Source organism: Frieseomelitta varia, unplaced genomic scaffold (assembly GCF_011392965.1).
Source record: "Frieseomelitta varia isolate USP_RPSP 00005682 unplaced genomic scaffold, Fvar_1.2 scaffold_862, whole genome shotgun sequence".
NCBI lineage: Eukaryota > Metazoa > Arthropoda > Insecta > Hymenoptera > Apidae > Frieseomelitta > Frieseomelitta varia.
In genome coordinates this window covers 156951-184069 of record NW_025110659.1, presented here as the reverse complement: position 1 = coordinate 184069, position 27119 = coordinate 156951, and the positions used below count along the sequence as shown (strand labels likewise).

Sequence of the window (27119 nt, the reverse complement as noted above, 5' to 3'; positions counted from 1 at the left end):
CTCTCTCTTTCTCTCTCGCACGTTTGGTACTGCGTTACTGCGATTGGCCGGTAAGTAGCGGACTGACGGTCGTTGTCGTCCGGCTCGTTTCGATGACGCGTACGTCGTGCGCGTAATAAGTGTACACACACAGACGAAAACTGTTTGGCAAATTTCCCAGGGCGACATCTTGTCCGTCGTCCTTCTCCACGCAATTTCCTCGTTGTTTCGTGCATCGTACGGCTTTTTTTTTTCTCACAAGAGAAACGACCGTTCGTGCTTTTGATTCGCGCAGTATCGATTCGCCAGGCGACTGGTTTACAACCGGCGTGCACACTGCGTTATAGCACCCACGCTGACAGTGAAGCTCCGACTGCAGACGCGTGTGTAGTAAAATCCAGTGACCAGCGACACCGAGCTACGCACACGGAAGAGGAACGGCTATCAACATCTCGATGGTGAGTTCGTGAATTGCTACGTCACGCGTCGCGTCATGATCTTTCTTTGTCGCTGTTTCTCGCGTGCGATGTATGTACATACGTACGTACACACTTCGAGCACTTTCATTCCTCCAGTGACATGTTCCCGATCATTGTTCTCTACTATTTGTACACATCGTTGCGTTCCCCTTGCCTCATTCGATCATCCGTCTTTATCTGTCTTTATATTACAAGTACTACTTCAGTTATTGCTTGCTATCATTTACGCATGTTACCTTGGACGCGTTGTCCGTGACAAATTGCGTTTACAGATTCGGATAGAACTTTTTAAAATGTAGCAGTTCTATCGGTTCGTTGATTACGAAACTGTAAACCTGGGTATCCTTTTGTATCGCAGACAAATTCTACGTCGAAACACGTGGTACTGACGTAAGATATACATATTTTGTCGTAACTATGTACGAGGCATACGTACGAATCGATCATTACCTTTTCAGGGTTATTGTATGAGTAAGACCGCGGATTCGAGAAATAGTATCGTTAATAAGTAATACATCGATGTCGTATCCTAGTATTAAATCATTTCAAATAATTCTATCTACACATATATTAAAATTTGTTTTCTTTTTTTTTTTTTAAAGACACAGTTCAACGACAATTATAATAAAATTCAATTTGTTCAAAATTTATGTCGTTTCAAATAATTATCTTGTTTCGTTTAAACTCAGATCTTTTTTCAGATAATGTTGTTTGAACGTTCTGCGAACATTTTCCATAGCGATATAAACGTTTCATACTTTCACGAAGTCGTACGATATTTTATTTGTTTTTAATTACTTGTGCAATTACAGTGCAATGCTGTTTGACATTTTTCACGCAATATACGTATACAGGGTGTATTGTAAATTACAAGTTATTTATTGAAAATGATTTTTTTATTATACATTGTGCATTTCACTTTAAATTCATACATGAGACTTTATCATTAAACATCATGACAAAAGAAGTCATGTCGTGGATCATTCTTTCAAAAGTGAATGTTTATTAACAAAGAAATTTGATATGTTTTATATGTGAAAGAACGTGAGATAAAAACAAATGTATTAAATTATAAGAATAATAATGATAAATGAAAGCAATACAATAATAATAAAGCAGACATAATATACTTACATAATAAAGTATAATATATTAATATAGAAATTGTAATATAGAAATAAATGTTAATCATTTTTGAAATATTTATTCAAATATACAAGTATCTTTTAATTTTATTTTATATGAAATGTAAGTAGTAGAACTTTTTTCTTTTATAGAAATTGTCAGTCAGTACATTTCGCAAATTTGATAAGTATATTTGTTTTTAAACTTTGTTAGCATATATTTGTATCACTAGATCATCTATTTTCGTCAGAAGATTTAATCGAAATGTTACATGGAGAATAAATAAATATTTAAAAAATACAAGAAAATTGTTAATAATGAGAGTGAGAAAATCGCTATATAACATTTTAAACGAAGCTTTCGATGGGCTTCTTTTTCCATTTTTTGAAAATATTCGTATCAGATGTTTGTTATAATTTTATACACGTCATATGTGCATATTCTTATTAAACATATATATTCATTGAAAGAATTAATATTTGTTGCTAGGAATACTTCCTTTCAATTATATATATATATATATATATCGATACGCTTGAATGTAATCGAACACTTATCAGAAATTTTTATATATCTACATATATAAAATATTTTAAAATTTCATTAATATTGTAATGAAAGATGCTTAAGATTATATTGGTAAAATTTAAGAAAAATCTAAAAATAAGTATAGAATTTACGAACATATATTTTTCATGAATCGCCGTGAAATATTTTCAATTATCTATTCTTATATAATATAATTATATTATCTTTTAATATTAATATTATTATTATATTATTGTTATATAATAATAATATTTAATATTATATTAATATTATATAATATAATTATATTATCTCTTAATATATTGCTTCTGTCATATTTAACAACACATGTGTAATAAGGACGCACAAACTAATATGAAATGATACTCAATTGTAACAAGATAGTGTAGGAAATTGTTTATAATTACGTAACAGATAAAGTTGACTCATAATTTATGTGACAGAAAAAATTTTTACATACATTTAATAGATACACATGCCTACAGTGATGGATAAAGGAGAATTTAACATTTATTTTTTCTGTATTAATTCGCAATAATAATATTATTATATTTCTCTCGCTAATCACAATTCAATTTTATATTTTACAGTATGCACATACATACGATCAAAAGAAAGTTTAAAAAGGGAAAAATATAATTTTTGTGAACTTGCTTCTTTTTCGTCGCTCATATTGTACAATATATTCGCCCTTCGTTTCGAGAGAAATTGTCAATATTAATATATTGTACTGAATTGTATTACAAGTAGATTCAGTCTATCGAATTTTCCTATATTATTGGAAATTATTATATAGGTCGAGATTGTAATGAATACGTGTTACAGATATATGTATACATTTAATATTTACATAAAAACTGGCTTATTAGAAAAGATACATTGTATTTAAAAAATAAGTGATAATAGTTTTATCACAATTTCATTATCTTCGGTATTGTCAAAGTCATTATTTTGTATTTACATTATATATATAAATATATATATATATATATATATATATATATATGTATATTATAATACAATAAATATAATATAATATAATGTTAAGGTATATTTATTTTACATTTGTATTATGTATATAATGTTAAATACAAAAGATACAAACAAAATATAAAATAAAGAAAATAAATACAGATTATAACAAATAATATAGATAACATCTTAAGATAAATAATATACGTGTGTTAAAGTTAACGAAAAGATTTCCCACATTCAATAGCATTTATGTACACTAGTGCATCATATTTCAACCAAGAGTATTTTGAAATCATATTTCAACTAAAAATGGAATTAAACGTATTCATATGTGTTAGTATACCTCAAAAAAGTACAGTGAAACTCAGTTTATATAAACTCCATTTATCTGAATTAAATTTTACTCAGTATCCGGTTAAACGAACTTTTGCTTGTTAAATCCATTCACTCGAATGTGACCGCCTACTACATAAATGAAATATTATTAGTAATAGGGATTTCTATTTGCATGAAACGTTAAAAGGAAAATTACACTACAGGTATACTCATTAGAGATTAATGCAAAAAATTTGTAACACATTTACTGAAATCAAAGAGTATCAAGAATAAAATTGTTGAACGAATTCAATTTGTGCATTTCAATATTGAAATGAAATTGAATTAACATAAATCAGTACCAAATCACCAAACTGTTTCTTTTCGATTTTCATTATCTTTTATCGACATTTTTCTTTTTTTCATTTTTATTTCATTTTTATTTCATTTTTACTTGTAAATTAGTCGATAACAATTAATATACACCAGCATTTAATGCAAAAAATACATATATCGTGAAAATCTTCAATAAATTCGTAATACTAAATTAAATGTTTCAGATATACAATTCAATTTCGAACACGGTATTTTATTTTTAGTTAGACTGCAGATTTTCATGCGTTTGTAGAAAATTGAAAAATACGTTTAATACATAAAAATACAAAATATCAAAGGTATTTATTATATTATGCAGTACTAAAAATAAATTCTCCAGCTCGTAAAACTTTCAAAATAATAAAATAATGTTCGTTGTAACTTTCTAATTACACTCTCTATAAATATAAAGAATTATAATTCTCTAATAAAACATTCACGATCCAATATTTATATATATATATATATTTTCTCATAGAAAATGCTAGTTTCATTATAGACTTTCTATAAACATAAAGAGTTATAACTTTCGTAATAAAACGTATGTTTTTCTTGTATCTTTTATTCATAGAAAACGCTGATTTCGTTTTGCAGGAAATATCTGGGACATCCGATATACTATGCTCTTCATAAACGGTAGCAATTTTAATTTTGTTCAACCTTTACGCGAGACTTGTATGTCCCATTTAAATACTCGATTTGCAGATGACGTGCCAGATATTTTTGGGAGCAGTTCGATATACATATATGTATGATCCATTTGAATACTGGAACTCCATGTGATGTACCAATGTATTGATTTTGTATTTTTTCGTGTAGAACTATTTCTTACAAAGAGTACGTGTTTCTCGTTTTGACGTTAATTTTCATACTTTTGCATTTCTTCATTTTTATGAAACATACACGTAAGCAAGTAAACGTGCAATAAACATTTGTAAGTGAGTTTCTCGTGTTACTTTACGCTTCCACTTTTTAAGATTGCTTCAGATAGTAAATTTTGTTCTGCATTCTACTTGTGCCCTTTTGAAATTCGAATTTAATTCCTCATCAGTTATAAAATTATTTATCAGCGAGCAACAAGTGCATGTTTGTATTTAAACATTTCCTATAATTGTATAAAAATCCGCAGTCTTATTCACTACAGTGTTAATAAAAATTTTCATAACACTGCGGTGTTAGTAAAATTTGGTACAGCAGTTAAATATCTATTTCCATGCATTATTCATTGACTTATCTATTATTATGTATCTTATATTCACCTACTTTTCACCTAGATTATATCGAGAAATATAACGTTTGCCTGTAACGCAAACATAGTTCACATAAAACTGAGTATCGATTTATGCTCCTTTTCTTTCGTGTATCTTTTGTTGGAAATATATAATATTGAAAGCTTTTCAGTATTTCATTCGTAAGAGTGCAATAAATTACTGGGTAGAAATGAGCACAGTTTTAAATTTATCAAGGACTAAAATACATGTAGGTTTTGGGCTGTCGATACATGAACTGCCAAAGCAAAAAAATTCGTAATTATCTTCTTTTCCTGATAGAAATTTTATATTGTGTACTTTCAGAAATCTGTATAATTTTTCGTCAAATATTTAGACGAGAGCTTGTATTTTTTATTGCATTAATTCGTTAATCTTATAAATAATTCACTTTCTCTAAGTTTCATAAAATTGTAGAATCATAGCAACGAAAAAAAATATATTAAGCGAATCTTAGTAATTTGCTGTCGATGATTCAAACATTAAAAAATAAAATTTAATAACGTAAATTCATTGAGAAGAATTGCGAGTGAAAGGCAACGTTGGTCCTTAATGGGTTAAAAACTTTTTTCCCGCTTCGTGCAATTTAATTTCTCTGATATAAGTTTTACAGTTTAGTCGTCCGTAGTTCTGGCGTTAAGGAATTCATGCTCTTTACAGATCCGCGTAATGTTTGTTTTAGAAGTTTGCGTTCTTAACCTTTAACCTTTCGTACATCGTAGGTAATTGTTATTGGGCGAGAAACAATACACATAGCGTAATGAAAAATTGTGAACAGAATATCAATTCACAGTCCAAGATTTAAGGTAAAAGGATTGAAACTTTTATGAAACGCGCGCTATTGAAAATGTATTTTCGTCAATAAGTACGGAATGGAGTAAATAATTTAAAATGCATTATGATACTTGTGCAAAAAGTATGATCGTGAATGCGTGAAGTCCACCTTGAATCATTTATCTCCGTCCTCTAATATTTTTTCATATCTCATTTATATCTCTTTATCACTCTGTATAGCGTATATTATACCAGAAATTAAAATTTATATATATATAACGGCCGCTAAACTTTAATTTCTGGTGTAATATATGCTAGACATTATATATTATCATATAATTATATATATATATATATATATATATATATATATATATATATATATATATATATATATATATATATATATATATATATAAGTGGAATTATTCGGAATATGAACATTCCAAACGTACAGTGATTGTCACTTGAAAATCGTTCACATTCAAAAATTATCAATGTTTAAACTGTTACAACTTCTTGAAAAAAAAGTCGTACAACAATCAATCAAGACTCGTTTCAAAGCGTGAAACCTTTATTTTTACAATGCATTGTTCATTTTTTTTTCTGAAATGTTTTTACATCGTAGTACATGTAGTTTTAAAATTTTACAACAACCCCTTAAAATTTTTCACGTACGATTCTTTTTGCGCTGTTTTGTACCGAACACAAATGAGGTACAAGTAATTATATTAAAGTATGTCATTATATATTAAATTAACGTATGATTTTCAAGTGAAACTCACTGTATGTATGTCAAAGTCATCAGTACACCGCGGATTTTTATGCAAATTCATATTTTCGGGAATATAAAATTATATCACCTATTCATATTTCGAGAACATAAAAAAATATCACCTAGATAAGAAATTATTTTAAGAGATAAATATTATGCTTTGGATATTTTATACTCTTCCGTACTGTGCAATTTTGCAATCTTCTGCGATTTTCAATTTTTGCACGTTTCAATTTTCTACAAATTTACAAAAATCCGTGATCTAGTCATTACATTAGAATTAATTTTCAATTAAAAATTATCAGTTAATTAATAATTTAAAAAATATTAATTATTTAATGATTAATAAAAATATTAATTAATTAACCGGATTGTTCAATTGGATATTCAAATATTTAGTAAGATATTGGCTCGATTTGTTCTTCGAAGCTAATTAACGTCTATCATTAAAGTTACTGTTTATCGAAAGCATTCTGGAGAACAAGTCCTTCTAAACACGTGGCCATTGTTCCAGTCTTTTGATAAAAATGTGTACCGCGTGAAGAACCACCTGACCCGCTAAAAATAGCGAACCCACTTCTATCTGTTCTGTCTTTGAACAAAACCTTTTTGTCTCAGAGGGTTGACGAAGTTCGACTAAAAGAGATAAACGTCGACTTTGTTGTAAGTTGAATTCTGATACTGTTGAAGTGAATATACAATGAGATTGAGCATTAATATCTAGCTTTTTAAAAAAAAATAAATGACATTTTCTTTGGGGAATTCTTCTTTGATATGAATTAATAGTTGAAACCTTAATATCAAAATTTATGAATTATCAATGAATTTTTAATTGTATTATATTTAATTTGTATATTTACGCGTGGTTATATTATATTTAACATTATTAATATCATTTAATATTATTATTATAGTAATTGAATTTTTTTCTTCATTTTCTTTCAATTTGTACTTATTAATATTTATATTTTTATAATTCAATTTATATTATAAAGTACAAAGACAAGAGAGTACATAAAGAGAGTTGAAATGAAAATAAATCATGCATAGTATCTACAACTCTGAGTAAACTGTGGATATTTGCAAAAGTTCATATTTTTATTTTGATTTGTTTTAATCGTTAGCTCTGAATTGCTATCGTTAAATATTGAGCCAATGATAATTTGGGATTAAATTCCTCAATTTTGGAATTTTTAATGCAATATAATTTAATTATTAATCTCAATTAGTAAATAAAATTAAATATAAAATACAAAATTTCAGTAAACATTATTACAATCATCTATAATCAAACAATATTGCTTGAAAATTAAATATTATAATGAACTCTCAATATTTTTGTATATTTTCAGCCATATATGCATTTTGATAAAAAAGATATTAATGATATTTTATCATTTTTTGAATATTAAAAATCGGTAACTAGATATTCCAAATACAGTTATTTCATCGAACAATTTGGTTAAATCAGTAATACGTAAATGAATCCTTCGAATTTCTTGTTAATCTGTAGATTATTTTTTATTAATTATTTCATTAACAATGGAAACGTATCTCTTTTTAGGAAAAATTTGGGTCTATAATATAGCTTATTTAATTAATTAATAGCTTATAAAAGTGCAATGTTGCGCATGCGAAACGTCGAGCATGAGACATAATAAATTAATGGTTGAAAGCGATATTCATTATCATGAAATCAACATGTTATGAAATTAAATTATGCAGACTGAAACTGAACAGTATCGTCATTTAAATCAGTTGCAGTATAGAAAGTATTTAACTAACAAACAATACTTTCGTATAAATGTATAATAGTGTAGAAGATCTTTCATTGATATAAATTTTTAATATAGATTTTATTATATTATAATATAATATTTAATATAGATTTTATTATATATATAATATAATAGGATATAGTTTACAAAAGATCGAAGATAAAGATCTTTTGAAATAATTAAATGCGTAGTGACATAAAGTTCGATATTCATGAATATTTAAAACTGGACTTTAGTCACCTCATAATATTCTGTTACAAAGAATTAATTACCAACCGCGATATTTATGCAAATTATATTTTTTATATTTTACTGCATTTACATTTCAGGTTCTTAGAATATGTGCATTTTGTACAATTCTGTAGTTTCAAATTTCCTATAAATGTATGGAAATTCGCAATCTAATTAACACGTTGTTTATTAATTTCTAATGATTTTAACTATTAATAATTAATAACAATTAATAAAATAATAAAACAAAAATTAATGATTAATAATTTATATTAATAATTTTAATTATTAATTATAACACAGGTATATGACACATAGATCACATTTATAATAAATTATATTTGATCACATTTATAGTAGATTTATAGTAAATTATACTTACTTATAAATTATACTTAATTGTAGTTGGTTTAATTATTTTTAATTAGTTTAATTACTACTAAATTATACTTAATTTATAGTAAATTATAAATTATAACCATACGTGAATATACACATGTAACTTTATTTTTTCAAAATTGATTTCTATTGCACGTGTTTTTGCCATTCACTTGCATCATCACGTATTTAATGCTTATGTGTACGAGTTAATCGACATTCGATTAGAATGTGCTCTTTTCATTGGACAAATATCGCGGGCAAACATTTTTTTCCAACGTAAGCTTTCAATACGGTTTTGTGGCCTAGAATAAAATAGTCGCGTGAAAAAGTCATTGCGAAAACCATGTCTGTTTGTGAGTAGGTCAATAATTATGAAGGTCTGTCATGTAATGTGAAACGTGGAAATTGACATTCTTCATTTTTTTTGATTGCTATGCGAAGTAATTCATGGTGTAAAATATTACACGAATGATGCAAAGTATTATAAAACGCGTGTAAAATGATTTTTAAAAAACTCTGCACTTTTTTCTGTTTTACATGTTGAATATATTTTTGATCAAAATTCAATTTATCACGTTTTTGTGTTATTATTGTTGTTATTATTTTTAGTGTTGTTATAACATTATATTTTATTATATTATAATTATAACAAAAATTGTAAATATAATAAAAAAATTATTAAATAAATTATATAATATTGGATAAATTATATAATATTAATATTAGATATATTATATAATACTAGATAAATTATATAATTATAATAAATTATTAGTTACATAAATTAATATTATCCAAATGCAATAATTTGCATCCTTGAAAAACTAAAAATATATTATCAGTGAAACGTGCTATGAAATATGAAATAAGTTTAAGTGATTCTTATAACTTAACCAAGACATTGTCGTATCATTCTTATCATGTATTATTTATATACGATAACTTTAATGTAACTTTAATATTTCATGTTATTTATATACGATGAGTTTATGACTTCAACAACTTTAATTTTTTTAATTGTATAAAATACAGTGTATATATTTTTTTTTTCACTAAGAAAATGTTAGATTGATATTTCATAAGGTTCAAATTTAAATTATGCAGAAAGGAAGATAAATAAAGAGCAGCGAATATAATACAAAAGTTTGAAATTACGTAGAATCATTCGTGACCGCGAGGTACTTTATTTTAACGATATATCATAAACAACTGCATTAACTATGCGTGATATTTATGTCGAATTTGATAATAAATTGAATCTGATGATAAACTGAATTGCGCTGAATGTTTTCGAGTTGGAGCAGATGTATCGTTAATAAACAAGCGCAAATGAAACGAAGTTACAAAGCTTGGTGAGTAGGCGGCAGAAAGACGGATAAGCTAGAAAACGAGTGAAAAAATAAAAGCCCGTGGTTCGAGAAAAACATTTTATTATAAAAATATCAAATAAAACCGGGAGAGGGAGTTTGAATCGAAATAAAAAAAATATTGTATTTTTCATGCAGGTGTCTGCATTTAATTCTTTTTAGGCGAACTTTGCAGGTAATATTAAATACGTTTGCTAAAGACATGAATTTAATGGATAAAACTTTTCTTTTTTTTTTTCTTTAATTATTTTCTTTCATCAAAATCTTTAGGATCGATTTGAGAATCAAGAAGATATATTTTTAATGTATAATATATTATTTATTTATTATTATATCGTATTACATGTGAGTTATATTTAAGTTTCATTTGAAATGAAGTTTGCTTAAATCTTAAATTATCATATTTTACGTCGTAATTAGAAACAGAAAAGAATGATATAAATATTAAATTTATAACTTGTATGAGAAATGGAATAGTTTCATGCATTATCATACATTGTTTTCAATTCTTAAATTCATTTATAAATTCTACGTTTGGCTTTATTTAAGCAGAAGAATGCTTGACCTAACTTTTCTTTGCTTATTATTCAGCGTAAATATTCATTGGCTCGTAAGTCCTTCGATGATAACAACTACTTTCGCAAATATTTTCTTTCTTTTTTTCTTTTTTCCATAACTGCATTCTTTAAAATTATTTGTCATTATTAATCAAATTTTGTATTTGTGTAAATTTTCGAATGGATAAACTGTATTATCTGCGTTCCAGTTTTAATTAATTTTATTGCCCTAGATCTCAAGAAATTTATTACATGATAAATTTTATTTATTACAATTATTAAAACTTTTAAGATAATTGTATTAAATGTAACTTACAATTATTTATTATTTATTGTTTTATATATTTATTAATAAGTGTTAATTATTGTAATAATTTATACTTGTTATTATATTGTTATGATAATTCTCAGTGTTATTATACATACTGTTGCATTATTAGCAATTTGATTGAAATGATCGACAGCTTTTTAATATCGTAAATAGTAACTTGGTAACAAAATATAGAAGATTGAAATTTTCTTGGAATTATAAAACGAGCAAATTTGTTGGTAGAAGATAAAATTTTACGATTCAATTTAATTTTTTATAAAAATTTAATTTAATTTAATTTAATTTTTAATTTTCTCCTTTATGTTCCTTCAAAAATTTTCTCGTGAAAATTTATTGAATTAAATTGAGTAAATTGATTATACGAATAAATACGAATTGAGTAGAATAAACACGTATAATATTGATCTCCAGATATTAAAAAATTACAAAAAAACATATTATAAAGTATATAAAAGTAAATAAAATTCATTTGAGCTGAATATTGCAGTCGTATGTAATAATATTTGTTTAATTGGAACATGTTGTTGCCAACTGTTTCGTATTTCAATTAAATTTTAATAAGAAGTTTCTTTAACGTTTTATTAAATATTCTTTTTAAAAATTATTATTTTACAAATTTAAGAATTCGTGATGACACGAATCAATATCTTACAAACATTTCTTATAAAAATGAAAGTATATATTCCAAAAAATAATTAAACGCAAGTTACATTTTACTTTGAACAAAAGTTACAATTGTAGTTTCTCATATAAAGTTTCATTCTTTCTTTTTCTTCGAATCTTGCAAACAATAAAAAAAAAAAAAAATCAGTGATTTACAGATGTTGAATTCATGAATCGAGAAAGTTTACAAACCAGATGGATAGTCTTCAAACAAATTTCTAATTTCCCATCTTTATTCAGAAGTAAAGAATCAGAGTTCGCTTTCCTTGAGATAAATTTTCATGAAAAATACTTCTATAAGATCAAAGACATCATGTTTTGAAAACATCAAGATCACGTTTCAAATGCAGTTTTTCCTATGTTGTTTTCTTCCTTTTTTTTTTTTATTTTATTTTATTTTAAATTCATCATGCCAGGTTTTGTGAAAATTACTTCTCAAAGAATGAAAGTGTCACAGACGTTGTTCGCATAAAGTTATAATTACGTTTTCTTCCTATTTCATGTCGGATTAAATTTACTGCTGGAAGCTTGATTACAGCAGTTTTATAAAAGATCTCAAAACACATGGGTGACGTACGAAAATTGCGAATCAAGTCACGTTTGGAAGCGCTTAAAAATTAATGAGTTTCCTTTTTAGTCAATCTTTTCCAATATTCCGCTTTCAGCGCGGAATTATAGTAAAGTGGCAAGCAGAGAGGAAAATTGTTACGGATAACAGCGCGTATTAACATTTTTATGGCTGATATTACGCATAAGTCATAAATATAACAAATGAGTAGAAATAGTTGTTAAGGTAATAAAAGCGTATGGTTGTTATATCATAAAATTTATGTAATTTTAATATAAATTAATAATTATTAATTATGTAATATATAATATACAAAAAGTATCAGTAAACCTAATTTTTGGCAATATCTTTATGAAAACAAATGCTATATTAGCAAAGTCTGTTTTTATAAATAGTTTATTATATACAAAAATCATGTACATAGTAGCAGTTTCCAATAATGAATTATACAGCAAAAATTTGTAATGATAAGTAGTATAAAAAGTAATATAAAAATTCGGGGATCAAATAGATATTGACATACGAGGGGATGTTTTTTGCAGCTCTACCATGTATTTGAACAGAAATATTTTTATGATTCTAGCCTGAAATAGTAATACACAAAAATATATAAAAAATATTCGAAGTATAGTAATTTTTAGTAGAAATTTTTAGCAGAAGAAATTTCTATTTGAATTCCTTCCTCTTTAGAGTTACGCATGATACAAATTTGCATGATGATCCGAAGTCAGATTATTAGCAAATGTTCGTATAATAGAGAATAGGGGCAACTTTACCAAAGAGGAAACTTTTGTAAATACATACATATATTACACGCGTTATAACGAACTTTCTCGAACTTCATTAACATTGTAGAGGGACACGTCTATTATGGTTACGTCGTTACGGTGAAGTTTGAAATTATAAGACGTCTCTGCTGCAGACATGTGTACGTATATTTGTATAACTGTTGCGAAAATTGCGTATTTGTATAACGAATAACCATTCTTAACATACAAATTGCGGATGTTTATGCATTTTTGGAAAAATCGAGATTCCAAACACTACGGAATACTATTTAATATTTAATACATGAAACAAATTCCTATTTAATTTTTATTTCCTTGAAATAGTTTGCCCGTAATTATCATAGGTGAATTCTACATCTTCGATTTGATGGAAATACATGTAAAGAACTTACCGCAAAATTGAATTTCAAGGACAAAAATTTTTTTTGCTTTGTATTCTACTTGTCACGAGGATAAAATTTTCCCAAGGAACCATAGGTCGCAACCTAATAGTTCTTTTGAAAAATGGCAAAAAAAAGTTTCTTCATCATTCAACACGCGTCCTAACAGCGACTTTATGGTTCTGGACGCGTGGATGTTTCTACTACGTAATATTTATATTTCGAATAATATCAATGGTTAGTTTTATCATTTGATTATTTGGATTCACACTGATGCTACAACTATGATAAATCGAATGTTAGTGAATTATAGTAATGCGAAAATTACGTGAAATAGACATCTACGCGTCCAGAACCATAAAGTCGCTGTTAGGACGCACGCGTCCGCAGTGTTGAATGATTGAGAAAGTTTTTTTCGCTATTTTTCAAAAGAACCTTTTTCATTTGCCTTTGTAATAAATTTTTGAAATTGTAAAGTGTCTTTATGGATACCCTGTATATTTTATATACTGTAATAAAAACACGGTTTTCGTCCGTTTCGTTTTGCGAATCGTAATAAATCAGCTGCGCGTGAACATCGGTCCTTCGAACCGGATCAACTGTGTCAAGTGGACACACAGTTCCGCGAGCGAACATTGGTCCAGATTCGGCGAATTTTCGAATAGAAAAAAAAAAAAAAAAAAGAATTGCGCGATACAGTCAAACTTTTTTTATAACACGAAAACATGGTTTTCATATGACACGGTGCAAAGATTATGACAATCCTGTAACAGGGTATTCTGATAACACGGTTTCCATATACATAACATTGTACAAACACCGGGATTGTGCGTCACTTGTAAAATAGTGGTTAGCAGCCGACACGTGACGCATTTGCGATTTCAATTTTGACGTTTGTTTAAAACACTTTAGTATCATATATTGTTAGGGAGGCAGACATTGAAAATTCTGTACACATTCTAGCGAAAGTTTTTTGATTGAAAAAAAAAAAAATATAGCAGAATTTTTACATTTTCCAGTTTAGCTTGCATGTGAAATAAACAACCCTTTGTACCGTGCTTTGTACCGTCAAAAACTTTAGCTTTCATAAACGTGTTTGGCTAATAAAAGGGGATGTTCATTGCAACATTTTAAAAGAAATGCGATTGGTATTTGTTTATGACCAAGTATCTTTTCTTGGTGCACAAATACACGCCTGAAATTACTTTTAAATTGTGCATCATAATGAAAAATCGTTTAATCGAAAAGTTGTTGTATGGTTTCAAGACAGGCAAAATATGGCGTCATCAATTTTTCAGTGTTTGTTGAGAGGCTTCGAAATTTTCAAATCATCTTTTTATTTTTTCTTTTATTATATTATTTTATTTATTGTGTATAATCATATAATTTTATTTTCTAACTATATATTCTTTTTGTATGTTTAATTATTTTTTATTTTACTTTATAATTTACATTTCATTTCTTTGTTTTATTTCGGATTAATATGATTTGTCATCGTAAACAATAGGTTGTAATTCTGAAAAATACTTGATTAGGTGAAGCTGCGCAAAGTGTCGGCGGCAGGGAGAAATTACCTTGCCGTTTTCGGTTACTCCACGTTCAAAGGCTGCCAAAGAAAACGTCTCTTACGTGCAAAAGGTATTTTTTTTGCTCAAGATGTTCGAATTAAATTTTCTACTTGATCCTAACAAAAGTACTAACAAAAGTAAATACACTAACATTCCTATTAACCTTGGTGTTTTTGTTTCATTTACAATCTAAACTTATTAACCACGTTATTTCATTTGTTTAGTTCAAAACAATATTAATTTATTTATGTGAATTTATTAATAATGAAAATACAAGATACAAATAATAAAATAAATGATGTAAGATATAAGTTATGAATAATAATAAAAAAAATAAGATTTAATAACAATATTTTATAGAATCCAAGTGTAATATTGGGTTAGATGTGTAATATATACAATATATTTAAATCCGTGACTTTTCTAGACATTTATCAAAAAAAAAGAACTAGAAAGATTCTTTTGCAAGTATAAAAAATACTTACATGTAATAATAGAATTTATTATTGATAATTTATATTTTATTGATATTATATTATATTTAAAATATAATTAATATTAATATAATATTATATAAATAATAATAAAATACTAATGTAATATTAAAGAAAATTCATAGTAGAATGTTTAAGTACTAGAGTATATATTTAAATATTGGAGACTCTACTATATCAATTTTAATTTTTATTTCTATTTATAAAAATATCTATAGCCTTCTCTCGTTATAACATCGAAATTTCAGAGTTTCAGATTAAAAAAATTGGAATTAAAAAGTAAAAATTAAATTAAATTTCTAATCAAATTAAATTATCGATGATTTTCCATTATCATCAGTACAGTTATGCTCTTCTTTCTGTAGTTCTGTATTATTTATTAAATTTGCTTCGTGTAATAAACTTGATTGTGAAGTGTAAACCAGAACTATATTATATAGCACATTATAGAATTTATTTTTAATGTAACAAAATATTCAATTCGTACAAATATTAAATTTCGTTAAATTTGCTTTAAATGAATTTTTGAATGAACACTAAGAATGCATCAATCTTTGTCTCTAAATTAAAGAATTGTAATTGTCTCGCAGATGGAATCTTCATTTAATGAATAAGCAAAATTTTAGAATATAATTATTTGACTAAAAATTTTCCAAATATTTTATAATCGGACAAACTCTTTGAAAAAGTTTCTGATCTTTCTGCGATTGAATTGATTGATCTCTCACATCGATTAAATTATATTTTAATAACCGATCAGTAGACTGTGCATTTGCATGATTTGATGAATGTAATTAAAGAAATGGAATCTAAATGGCCAATTATTTACTCTGCATTGAATTATAATTGATATTCCTTTTTTGAATATTTTATACATTTTTACATAATACGTGCATTAATATCCATGATATTGCATTTCTCGATTCTCAACATTCTACGTCAAATTAAAACGTCGCAAATAACGTTAACAAACATATTTGTTAGTCAACACGTTCAACGCGATCGATCAACGTTGCAAATTGTCGAATATAAAAATTCAAAGATAAGATGAAACATTTGGCGTTTATTTTTAACAAGAGAAATGCTTTCTGCTTAATGAGCAGGAAGTTAATTTACAAAGCTTCTGAACACGAACTTTCTACGATTGGATTCATTGATCTCATATAATATATAATGTTGACATCATTAGTTTGATATTTTATATAAACAATATGAATATTTTTTTTTTGTTTATTTGATATTGTTGTTCTACAGACTTTGGAGAATAGATGTGCCACGTTTGTTTAAAAAATATTGTCTAATAAATATTATAATATTCAGCATTTTAGTCGTGATTAGTCACTGTATGAATACTTTTTACACCCAATGGAAGAAACAAACGTATGTAATGTTGAGAAGAAAAGAAGGGAAACAACGTGTTTGACAATCCGAGAGGAAACATATCCTCAGCAATCGCGTTCTGTCGACATCGAGGTCCTTTCCTTCCTCGAACTGCTTTAAACTAGATTAAAGTCGGATTAAATACAGCAGCAATATAGAAAATGCGACTACCCTCCTCAACTTTATTCTTCTTAGTCAAATTGGTATCTCTGTTGCGCTGTTATTCAATAATTCTGTTATCGAGAGTTCTGGACTCGAGGAGATTCGCACGTTTCTGAAATGCGTTCTCGGAAATTTTCATTGCACGGAGTTTGCGTTTCAGAAGAAACATTGCATTAATTATACGTGTGTGATATTGTAAAATTGCATGTATTTTATTTATTTCTTTGTTATATTTATTTATATTTATTTATATTTATTTATATTTAGTTATACTTATTTATATCCAGCGTATTAACTATAGTATTTTTATTAGATAAAATGAAATGACTTTTGGAGGAGGAAAACAAATTTTCAAATAATTTTATATACGGCGAAACTTTCCTTGGTTGAACTACTATTTTTTGAACGTTATATCATTTCTCAAATATTGTTGAATCGAATCCAAATTTCTGAAGGTCATTCGAAGGTCATAGTATTGCACCTCTTCGAATTTGTCCATCTTTTACAACTATACCAAGTCAAAAACATATAATACTTCTACTATACTTCTAATATATAATACTTCTTGAAAAAAAGTTAAATGGTTTTTTAATTTTTTTATCTTATATGAAGAAGGATTTTTTTTAACAACTTTTACTATTGCTAATTTATAATTGATGCAAGACTGGTTAATTTTTGTCTGAAACATTTTTTGATTACATTATATCAGAAGTGTTTGAAAACTCGTATACATCCTGTATATTTGTAAGAAATATTTTGCAACTTCTATATATGTATATTTTCAGATTAGTTAATAATTTTAACAATATAATCCTGTGTTGCAGTGACAATGAGATTTCAAAATGGTTCAAAATTTGATGAAAACATTCGTGATAATTCTATTTCATAACGGTGCTGGTGAAATTTTAAATTATCATACATGTGTTGTACACACAATGTATACAGGGTGATACGTAACTCGCGCACCTGAAATAACTTATAAATTATGCGTCTAATGAATAATTTTTAATAAAACAGTTGTATGGTTTTGAAAAAGGCAAAAAATATAGCGTATCGATATTTTGTGTGTGTCGAAGGGTTTCGAAATTTTCAAGGTCATTTTTATTTTCTTTAATCGGACCATATATTTTTTTCATCATAAATCGAAAGAATATTAAATTCCAAGTAAAAAAGTATTGAACCACATTCTTTCTAAACCTAATAATTAAGGGGATATTTTATGATAATTTGTCTCGAGGATGAAAAAAATATATGATGCAATTTAAAAAAATAAAAATGACATAGAAAATTGATACGTCATATTTTACCTCCTGTAAAACCATACAACTTTTGTATGAAGCAATTTTTTCATTCGACGCATAATTTAAAAGTTATTTCAGGTGTACGAGTCACGTAAATCATCCTGTATTATTTTTTTATGGTTCAAACATTTTCGTGAGCCACTGCGTAAATCCATCTGATTCAATTATCTATGACAGTATATATGACAGTATTATTTATTAAGGTATTAAAGTAATTCCACCTACGTGCTTCACCCTGCATTCTCCTGGGTAAAGATTGCACGCATGCTGGTACTGTTTGCTATCGAATTATAAAATGCAACATGACACGTCTAGTAAGACATTACATCTTTCAAATTTGTGCTCTTTATATAATTTTTGGATGTAATATCTTCGTCTTATGTTTTGTGTATGAGAAAAAAAAACACAATTTCTATTTATTTTACGTGTACATTTAATTTTAATAAATTTCAGTTGATTCTAGTAAATGGATTTTTATATCTTCTGACTGCGGAATATTTCTTTTTTTTTTTTCCATTGCATTTAAGACTAAAAGAAAATTTTTATTCTATAATTAAATTAAATGTTATAGAAAAATATAAACATAGTATAATAATAATAATATAAAATCATTTGTAGAAAAAATAAAAAAATAATATAAGATCATTTGTAGAATTGTAGCAGATTAAATTTATTATCTACAGAAATATTACTGCAGTATAAAACTGATTTCTTCGATGAAAGAGAAAAGAGATACGATTAACTTGGTGTAATATTGTTAGTAAACCCTCTTTTAGCAAAGCAAATTTTATTCCAGCTAAACTTTCATAACTTTAACTTTATCGATGTAAAGAAACTTAATATTTATATAGAGTTATAAATTCTGTATAAATGTATTTATATTTATATTCTATATATATATAAATTCATTTATATAGAGTTATAAATTTTATATAAATATTTATATTTATATTTATATTTTATATAAATAAATTTATTTATGTAGGATTATAAATTCCGTATAAATTTATAAATTATTTGTATATAATTGAAACAATTTGATCTGTTGTGCAGCGTTGAAAAAGATGCTAACACCGGGACGGTCGGAACCAATCAGTCCCGATGAGATCGGCAATGGACCTGACACGAAGGATCCCGGAGCAACAGAAAATGGCTCAGGGACGTACGTGCGTGGTGCACGGGCCCCAGGTTCGTACGAGGGCGACGACAGGGCAAAAGAGTTCCTTTCGACCGGGAGAACCGGAAGAAGGAACGCTTTGACGCAAATCTTGGGCTGCCACGCTAAAACTGGAATGCTGGATTTGCCGGATCGTTTCGAAAAGCTTTCGATGGAGACAGGTTAGCCATATGAGTAGTAACTAGAGTAATCCCTATTTCGTAAATGTAGCAACATGCACCCCTGCATTTCAATTTGTACGGATGTTCTGTGTATTTTAATAAAAAAAATTCTTAAAAAAACTTTATTTTTTCGAATTTCCGAAATTTTGTAAAATTTGATTCTCTAAAATTTCGGTAGACATGTAACCTGAATTCGAACTAATCGGATTATCCTTGTATAAAAATATATGGATAACTAAGTCCGTGTACACGGGGGATAAACTACATAATTGCATGTGTATTAAAAACACGGATATTCAATTCGAGAATACATGGATTCCGTGTACATATGTTGCTTTAGTACACGTGCAAAAGCGATAATAGACTCTAGTATTATATTGTAATAATACAGACTCACGAAAAAGTATTTCAATACTTTCAAACATCTTTAAATACTGTGTATAAATATGTCATTAATTAATTAATAAGTTAATTCGAATAAGCGTATGTCATCAAAAAATAATTACAAAATAATATAAATTAAATAATATAAATGTACAAAAAAATTTGATAAGTGGCTTTAGAAAGAAGACTTTCAATCTTCAAGCATCGATAAACAATCAGGCATCGATTCTATATAATATATATAAAAACTATTTTTGTGTTATTTGGCATATATAAATGATTTAAGACGGCAAATTTTTATGCAGATTCATATTGTTTTAGAATAAAATTAAAAATATAGATACTCGAAAGACAATTGTAAATATTATATAAAGCACTATTGGATATTTAGATATTTTATATATCTTTTCATCTTACGTCTATCTCATGCAATTTTACACTTGCAGATTTTCTATAAATGCATAAATAGACTCCGCAGTCTATTTATTATTAAGAGAATGTAATTTGATAGCAAATTTAGAAATATAAATACACACCTTTGTCTTTTTAAACGAAGGTCGCATTTCTTTCACAACAAATGTTGTAAATAATATTCAAATAAATTCGGTATTAGTTTATTGGTTATTAACCAATTGCTGAAGGAATCCTACGATTTTATTAATATAATAAATATGTAATATATATAACAAATTCAATAATATTATATGTTATATATCATTAATAAAATAATAAATACAATAAATTAATAATAATTAATAATAGATTAATGAAATTAACGTAATAAGATCTAATACATATGTAACTATTTGGAAAAATCGTAGAACAACATGAGTTATTAAAAAAGATTATTATTCAATGTTATTTAAAAAATATCCCCTGTTCTTTAATTTTCTCTGTACGAAGGTATTCAACATGTTACCTCCGAGCTTCAATATACATATGTCTGAATCTTTCTCAAAAAAGTATTGTTGTATAAGTAAAAATGTCAGAATAAATTGAATTTGATGAAAAATCATGTTTTTCACATAACGTCGTAGGACGAAAGCCGAAAATCCATTGAAAAGTAAAGTCAAGCTATGCATAAAATTGTTAAGCTTCTTTTCACAACCCTAATCTTCTGTCAGATTTGGACACATTTTGAAATGTATTGAAATGTTCTCAAATGAATTATAATACAATACATTAGTATAATTAATATTATATAACGTATTATCCGATTCATCATTTTTTTAAATATATTATATTATATTTAAATATTACTTATTGTATAATACCACTGTCTAATACCACATTTGTATTCCTTGACAAAATTGATTTCTTAACATTCTGAAATAGTACATATTGAATTTACTTTTACATCGGTAAATTCATGAAGAACTCTACTTTCTTTTTCTCTTCGTTTCGTATGAATCGATTCTGAAAACCGATATTCTCTTTATCTATATTCTTTCGCTAGAAAGGGGGGGGGGGTGGGAGGGAGCGAAAGAATATATTGTTGATTCTACCAATTCTTCAAATTCAAATTCTCTTTCTTTGAATTCAGATTAGAGAACATACGCGCTACGTCTTCTTTCAAACTATCAATGGACACAGTGGGATTTCAAAATTTTCATATGCGTATTATAAGCTTTTCTTCGGCGAATTGCATAGTGTAGTGTAGCTTATCTTCGCTTTCGTCCTACGCTGTCATGTAAAAAACATGATTTGTCAGGTTCAGTGTATTCAACTACTTTTGAATACATGCACTACCTTTGAATTGTATAACAATAATTTTTTGATGAAAAGATTTGAAGATATATTGACGTTGGAAGATGGCAAATTGTTAAATCTTTTAAATCTCGACACACATAGAATCGTAATGTATTATTTAATTATTTTAGAAACGTGAAAGACACGTACATTTATCATTTTACTATATTTTAAAAAAGATCATCTTACTATTTTAAAAAATAATGAAACTACAATATGCAGGTGCAAGAGAAATATAATTGTCGATATGAATGTAACATTTTTCTAGTTTCAACTAAAAAAAGATGTGACTTATTAAAGTTACTGTATATTTCAATAATATATACAGTAGACAGTTATTTAATTGTTGAACTAAGGTGTTTGATATTAATTGAGATCAAATTAATAATAACATTATAGTTTGTGTGATATATGTATTGATTGTCTCTTTATATTCATGTGCCAAATCTAATTTTAATAATAATATTGAATATGATATAATGAAATATTAAATATATAATCTATTATATAATTGAAATATATAAAATATTAATGATAATAATGATTATATCTTAAGTAAAGATAATCTAATTATTTAATTATATTTTATTTTATTTATTATCATATATTATGCATATATCTATTATTATTTTATGTAATTTATTACTATGTAATAGAAATTTATTTCATGACTCTTTTATAATCTATTTTATTCATATATATTATGTTATTACAAGATTATTATTTTATATATTATATTATATTGTATAATTTTATAAATATATATATTATTTTATTTTAATTATCTAATTATAATATATACTTTTGAATTGGACAATTTCATCGATCAAATCGAATCTTTAAAAAGATAATGAAAGAGCAAAAATATTTCCATTGTGATAAAAGCAAAATAACATTTTGAGAGATAATTCATTTGATTGATTTGTAAGATTTTGTTACCAGTTTGTGCAATAAATAAAATGTCTATTGTATATTAAAATTTTAAAAAGATAATATTTAATTAAAATTTTAAAGAGAATAATAATTTTTAAAAGATAATAATTAGAAAGAATAAAAAATAATCAAATAGACTAAATTAGATATTAATGATTTATTATTGTTAATAAAGAGATTGCAACGAACGAAGCAACTCATTTTATTATTAATCATCTATCTTACAAGAATCTTCCAGTTCTTTCGAATTTCACAAAACGAGCTTGAGGAACAAATAAAACTTCGATAACACGAAAAGGAAATGACAAAATTTGTATTGCAAATTGCACATTAAAATTTCGTACATCTAACGATACAATTTAAATTTTTATTTCTTCGTGAGACTTTCTACATTTCACATGTTAATTATTCTGGTAAATTAATTATTCTTGCTGATTTATAATTTTTCTAATATGACGTTTCTTTTTAAAAAAGTAAAAAGATTTTTTTCGATCTTCGATTGATAAAGTCACTATTAAAGAAATAGTATACTAAATAGTGAAATTGCCAAAATTCAGAAAAGCAGCTAAACTAGAAATTTATCGTTACTCTGAATGTTTAATTTACAGTTCGTTAATCTTTTGGTTATCGAATTCATTATTAATCAAAATTTCTCATTCTTTCTTTTTTTTTTATTAAACAATGATCAATTGAAATTTTTTTATAGTTATTTGCCCAGAGAATTTTAGACTAAAGGACGTTTTAAGGCATATTTAAATATTTTTAATATTCAGATTTAGCTCTATTCCTCGCTCACTTGTTATGCGTGAGACATTACTCGCATTATTGAAGTTACACTAATATGAAGATATAATGGAAGTAGCAAGAGTGGGGATATTCTTTATTGCATTCCAGCAGAAGATGATCATTCTCTATTTTTAGCTAGTAATTATTTCAACGTAAAGTTTTGTCATTTTACATTTTTATGATTTGAAAAAATATGATTGTAACTTTCTCTAAACAAAATCCTATTAAAATCAATAGTGGTCTAACCACGATTAATTCTATTTATTCCATTAAACTCTATCAACGATTAATCTTGTACTTATTTAATATTCGTATTATTATTCTATTAATGATCGTACTTTCACGAATTAATTGCAGGTCAATCGAGCAATGGCGGGCAAGAGCCGAGTTCGCCGGGCACCTCGAAACAACAGGGTTGACATATCCCTGATTTCCTTTTTATGAATCAGTCGCAACATCGACGGAACATACCATTGATGTAGAACGCAACAGCAACAAAAAAAAAAGCCTCGTTCGAAGTTCCGTGCGAAAAAGAAGTTACTGAAACACGTGCATCATCGGAGCTGTCATTTAGGTTTCAAACTTTGCGCGCGTCACTTATTACGCCATGTTGGCGCATGCGCAGTGTGGTCGCTCCCTGACATTCGGCTACACAAGCGCGCCAGTGTAAGCTGTCAAGCATGCTTTGACACGTGTATCGAGTACGTTATAGAAAATGAGTTATCGCAGCTCGTAGTTAGTCACGAACAGAAACGTAAATACAATATGCATTGAAACGCGCTCAATAGTATCAAGTTTGATATTAAAGCAGTACTATCGAAGACAATTTAGCAACTTTTGCAACACGTCGTTAAGTACGTGTCGATTGCTCGAGTTCCGCAGGATGAGAATACATTTGGCTGTCTCACGGAATGAATCTCTCATGCCGACGTCATGAATGTTGTATACAGATTAGATTGCAGCGTGTTTGTATACGTGTGTAAGCTGATGGACATCCTATGAACTGTGAATACGATTAATAGAGATAAGTATGACTCTTAAAAAGATAACGAGTACGCATTGCGTTTAGGAGTACTCGTTTACCTGTGAAATCTTTTTGCATAAGTTCTCGATATTATCTTTTTTTCTTTCTCATTGAAACAAATTCTTGGTTGAGAATTCTGATTTATTTTTTGCTTTGTCTCTGCTGATGTCTTTTTTTTTTTTTAATATGTCTTTGTATTTATATATCATTGAAAAGTATGATTAGAAGGATATTGAAAATTATTTGATAATGTTATATTTTATTTCTCACAGTTATTGAATACAGTTTGATGTAACTGGGTTGTTCAAGAAGTTCGTAGCAAAATTCTCGTAGATAACTATAGAATAACATGTCTCGTAATGTGAATTGTAGACTAAATTATTTATTATTAATATTATATATATTATGTTATTAATATCTATAAATAAATAACAATAAATATTTCTCTCTCTCTCTCTATCTATCTATTTATTTATTTCTCTCTTTCATTCATTCTCATTTCAATTCATGATAATAGAGTTCATAACAAATGATATTTTTCGTTTTCATTAAATGCCTTATTAAACATAGTATCAATTATTGTATATTTGCTACGAATTTTATGAAGAATCCAATATAATTTCTATAAAATTAATATCTCAGTACTCGTAAATATCATACCATTTAAAGTTTTATATGGGATATGGATTTTGTATAAATATTCATTACAATGTTGGCCTATTGACGAGTACGTGCAGAGATATATTTTTATTTATGACCAGAAGTCATTTTGTACAGGGTATTCCTTGTTGTCTTATTCACATGTTATTGTCTTCGTTATTTTTATTGATACAAAATATATATGTAACAAAGTTACGTATTTGTTTAAGAATGACAAATATTTTAAACCATAATTTTTCCTCTCAGGGTTTTTCTTTTTTAAGTTTTCAGCACCAATGCCATTTTTTAAAAATAGGATTACTATATATTTTTTAATACATTAATCAATGTGTTTTTTTTTTATTCCCCAAAAAAGCATATCATGTAGCTGTGTCTGAAAGTGATTACTGATTAGAAAATATTTTAATTTTATTGAGCTGTAAAATACAAGGAAGATACGAACACTATTATTTTGTCTTTCGTAGATATTAAATTCTTATTTTTTGACGAATTTTCCCTGAATGTAATTATAATTAATTATATTTATATATATATATATAAAATCATAAATAATTATATTCTCTATGACATAATTATCATAATTATTCTGAACGAATTGTTTGTATAAAAAATACATATAATATGCAAATGTACACAAAGAAAAATACGTAGTCTCATTGAAAAAATATCAACTCGATCTTGAAAACTCGAAAAAATTTTAAATCACATAACCCACCATTTGTTCTGTATGTATGTATGTATGTATATTTTTTCGTATCAGCAGAAATAACGAAGATATTAAAATGGATGAGAAAAGGGAACACCCTGTATAATAATGAAGATTTGTGATAATGAAAATTTGCAATGAAAAATATTTTCTTAATATTTTCATAATTTTGCAAACACGTATGCTTTATTCAAATGTCTAAAAATTTTTTCTAGTACTTTTTAATCATTGCAACGAAATTATTTTAAATACACTTTAACATATATACTCTAGATATGCTTCGAATGCATTCAGAAATACTATAAACAGAATTGGCTATTCAAATTTAAATTATTTTTCTAAAATTTTATAAAAATTAAAATTGTGAATGATAAAAGTGTGAACGATGTGATTATTGGTATAAATATAGGGTGTTTCGTTTTAATTATTATATACAAAAATTATTAACAAAGTTGAGAAATATATAACAGATTAAAATGAAAAATTATATCTTTTGCATCAAATCAAAAATATTTTGCAAATTCAGGACTAATTCCCTTAATTTATAAAAATGTGATCTAAGTATCATTTATTTCTGAAATTGTCATAAATACAAATAGTTGTTTATTGAATTTGAATTTTTATAAGAATATTGTGCAATGGTTGTACAAATTTTGTGTCACTTTTTGAATTACTATAAAATTTTACACCGGGTACTAATTTATTCATTTTCTTGGTATATATTAAAAATTAAATATATATTTAATATATATTAAAAATTTAAAAAAAAGTCATCAAATTCACCAAATTACACTTTAATCAATTTTATTGACTATTAAGATCTGAATTTACGTTCTGAGTGGAGTAGATCAAAGATAAGTGCGCCAAGACAACAATTTTTCAACTTTGAAGTTTTTAGAACAGAAAAATTGAAAATTGCACGATCTTTCTGATCAAATCTCGTACGACTATGAATAATTGACACAAGTGATTAAAC

The 27119-nt window shown here is 26.6% G+C and overlaps 1 protein-coding gene across 2 annotated transcripts; it reads left to right on the top strand.

Annotated features, from left to right (window-relative positions):
• On the top strand, positions 1-25222 carry LOC122536664. Of its 2 annotated transcripts, none has more exons than XM_043669176.1 (4): positions 1-437; positions 15194-15296; positions 19617-19901; positions 24105-25222. In XM_043669176.1, the coding sequence occupies exons 1-4, from the start codon at positions 435-437 to the stop codon at positions 24170-24172; spliced, it is 459 nt and encodes a 152-aa protein (XP_043525111.1). In that variant the 5' UTR covers positions 1-434; the 3' UTR covers positions 24173-25222. The 2 variants fall into 2 exon arrangements, with proteins under 2 accessions (XP_043525111.1, XP_043525112.1); XM_043669177.1 differs by having other exon boundaries at positions 15-437; positions 24111-25220.
• Positions 25223-27119: the final 1897 nt, after the last annotated feature.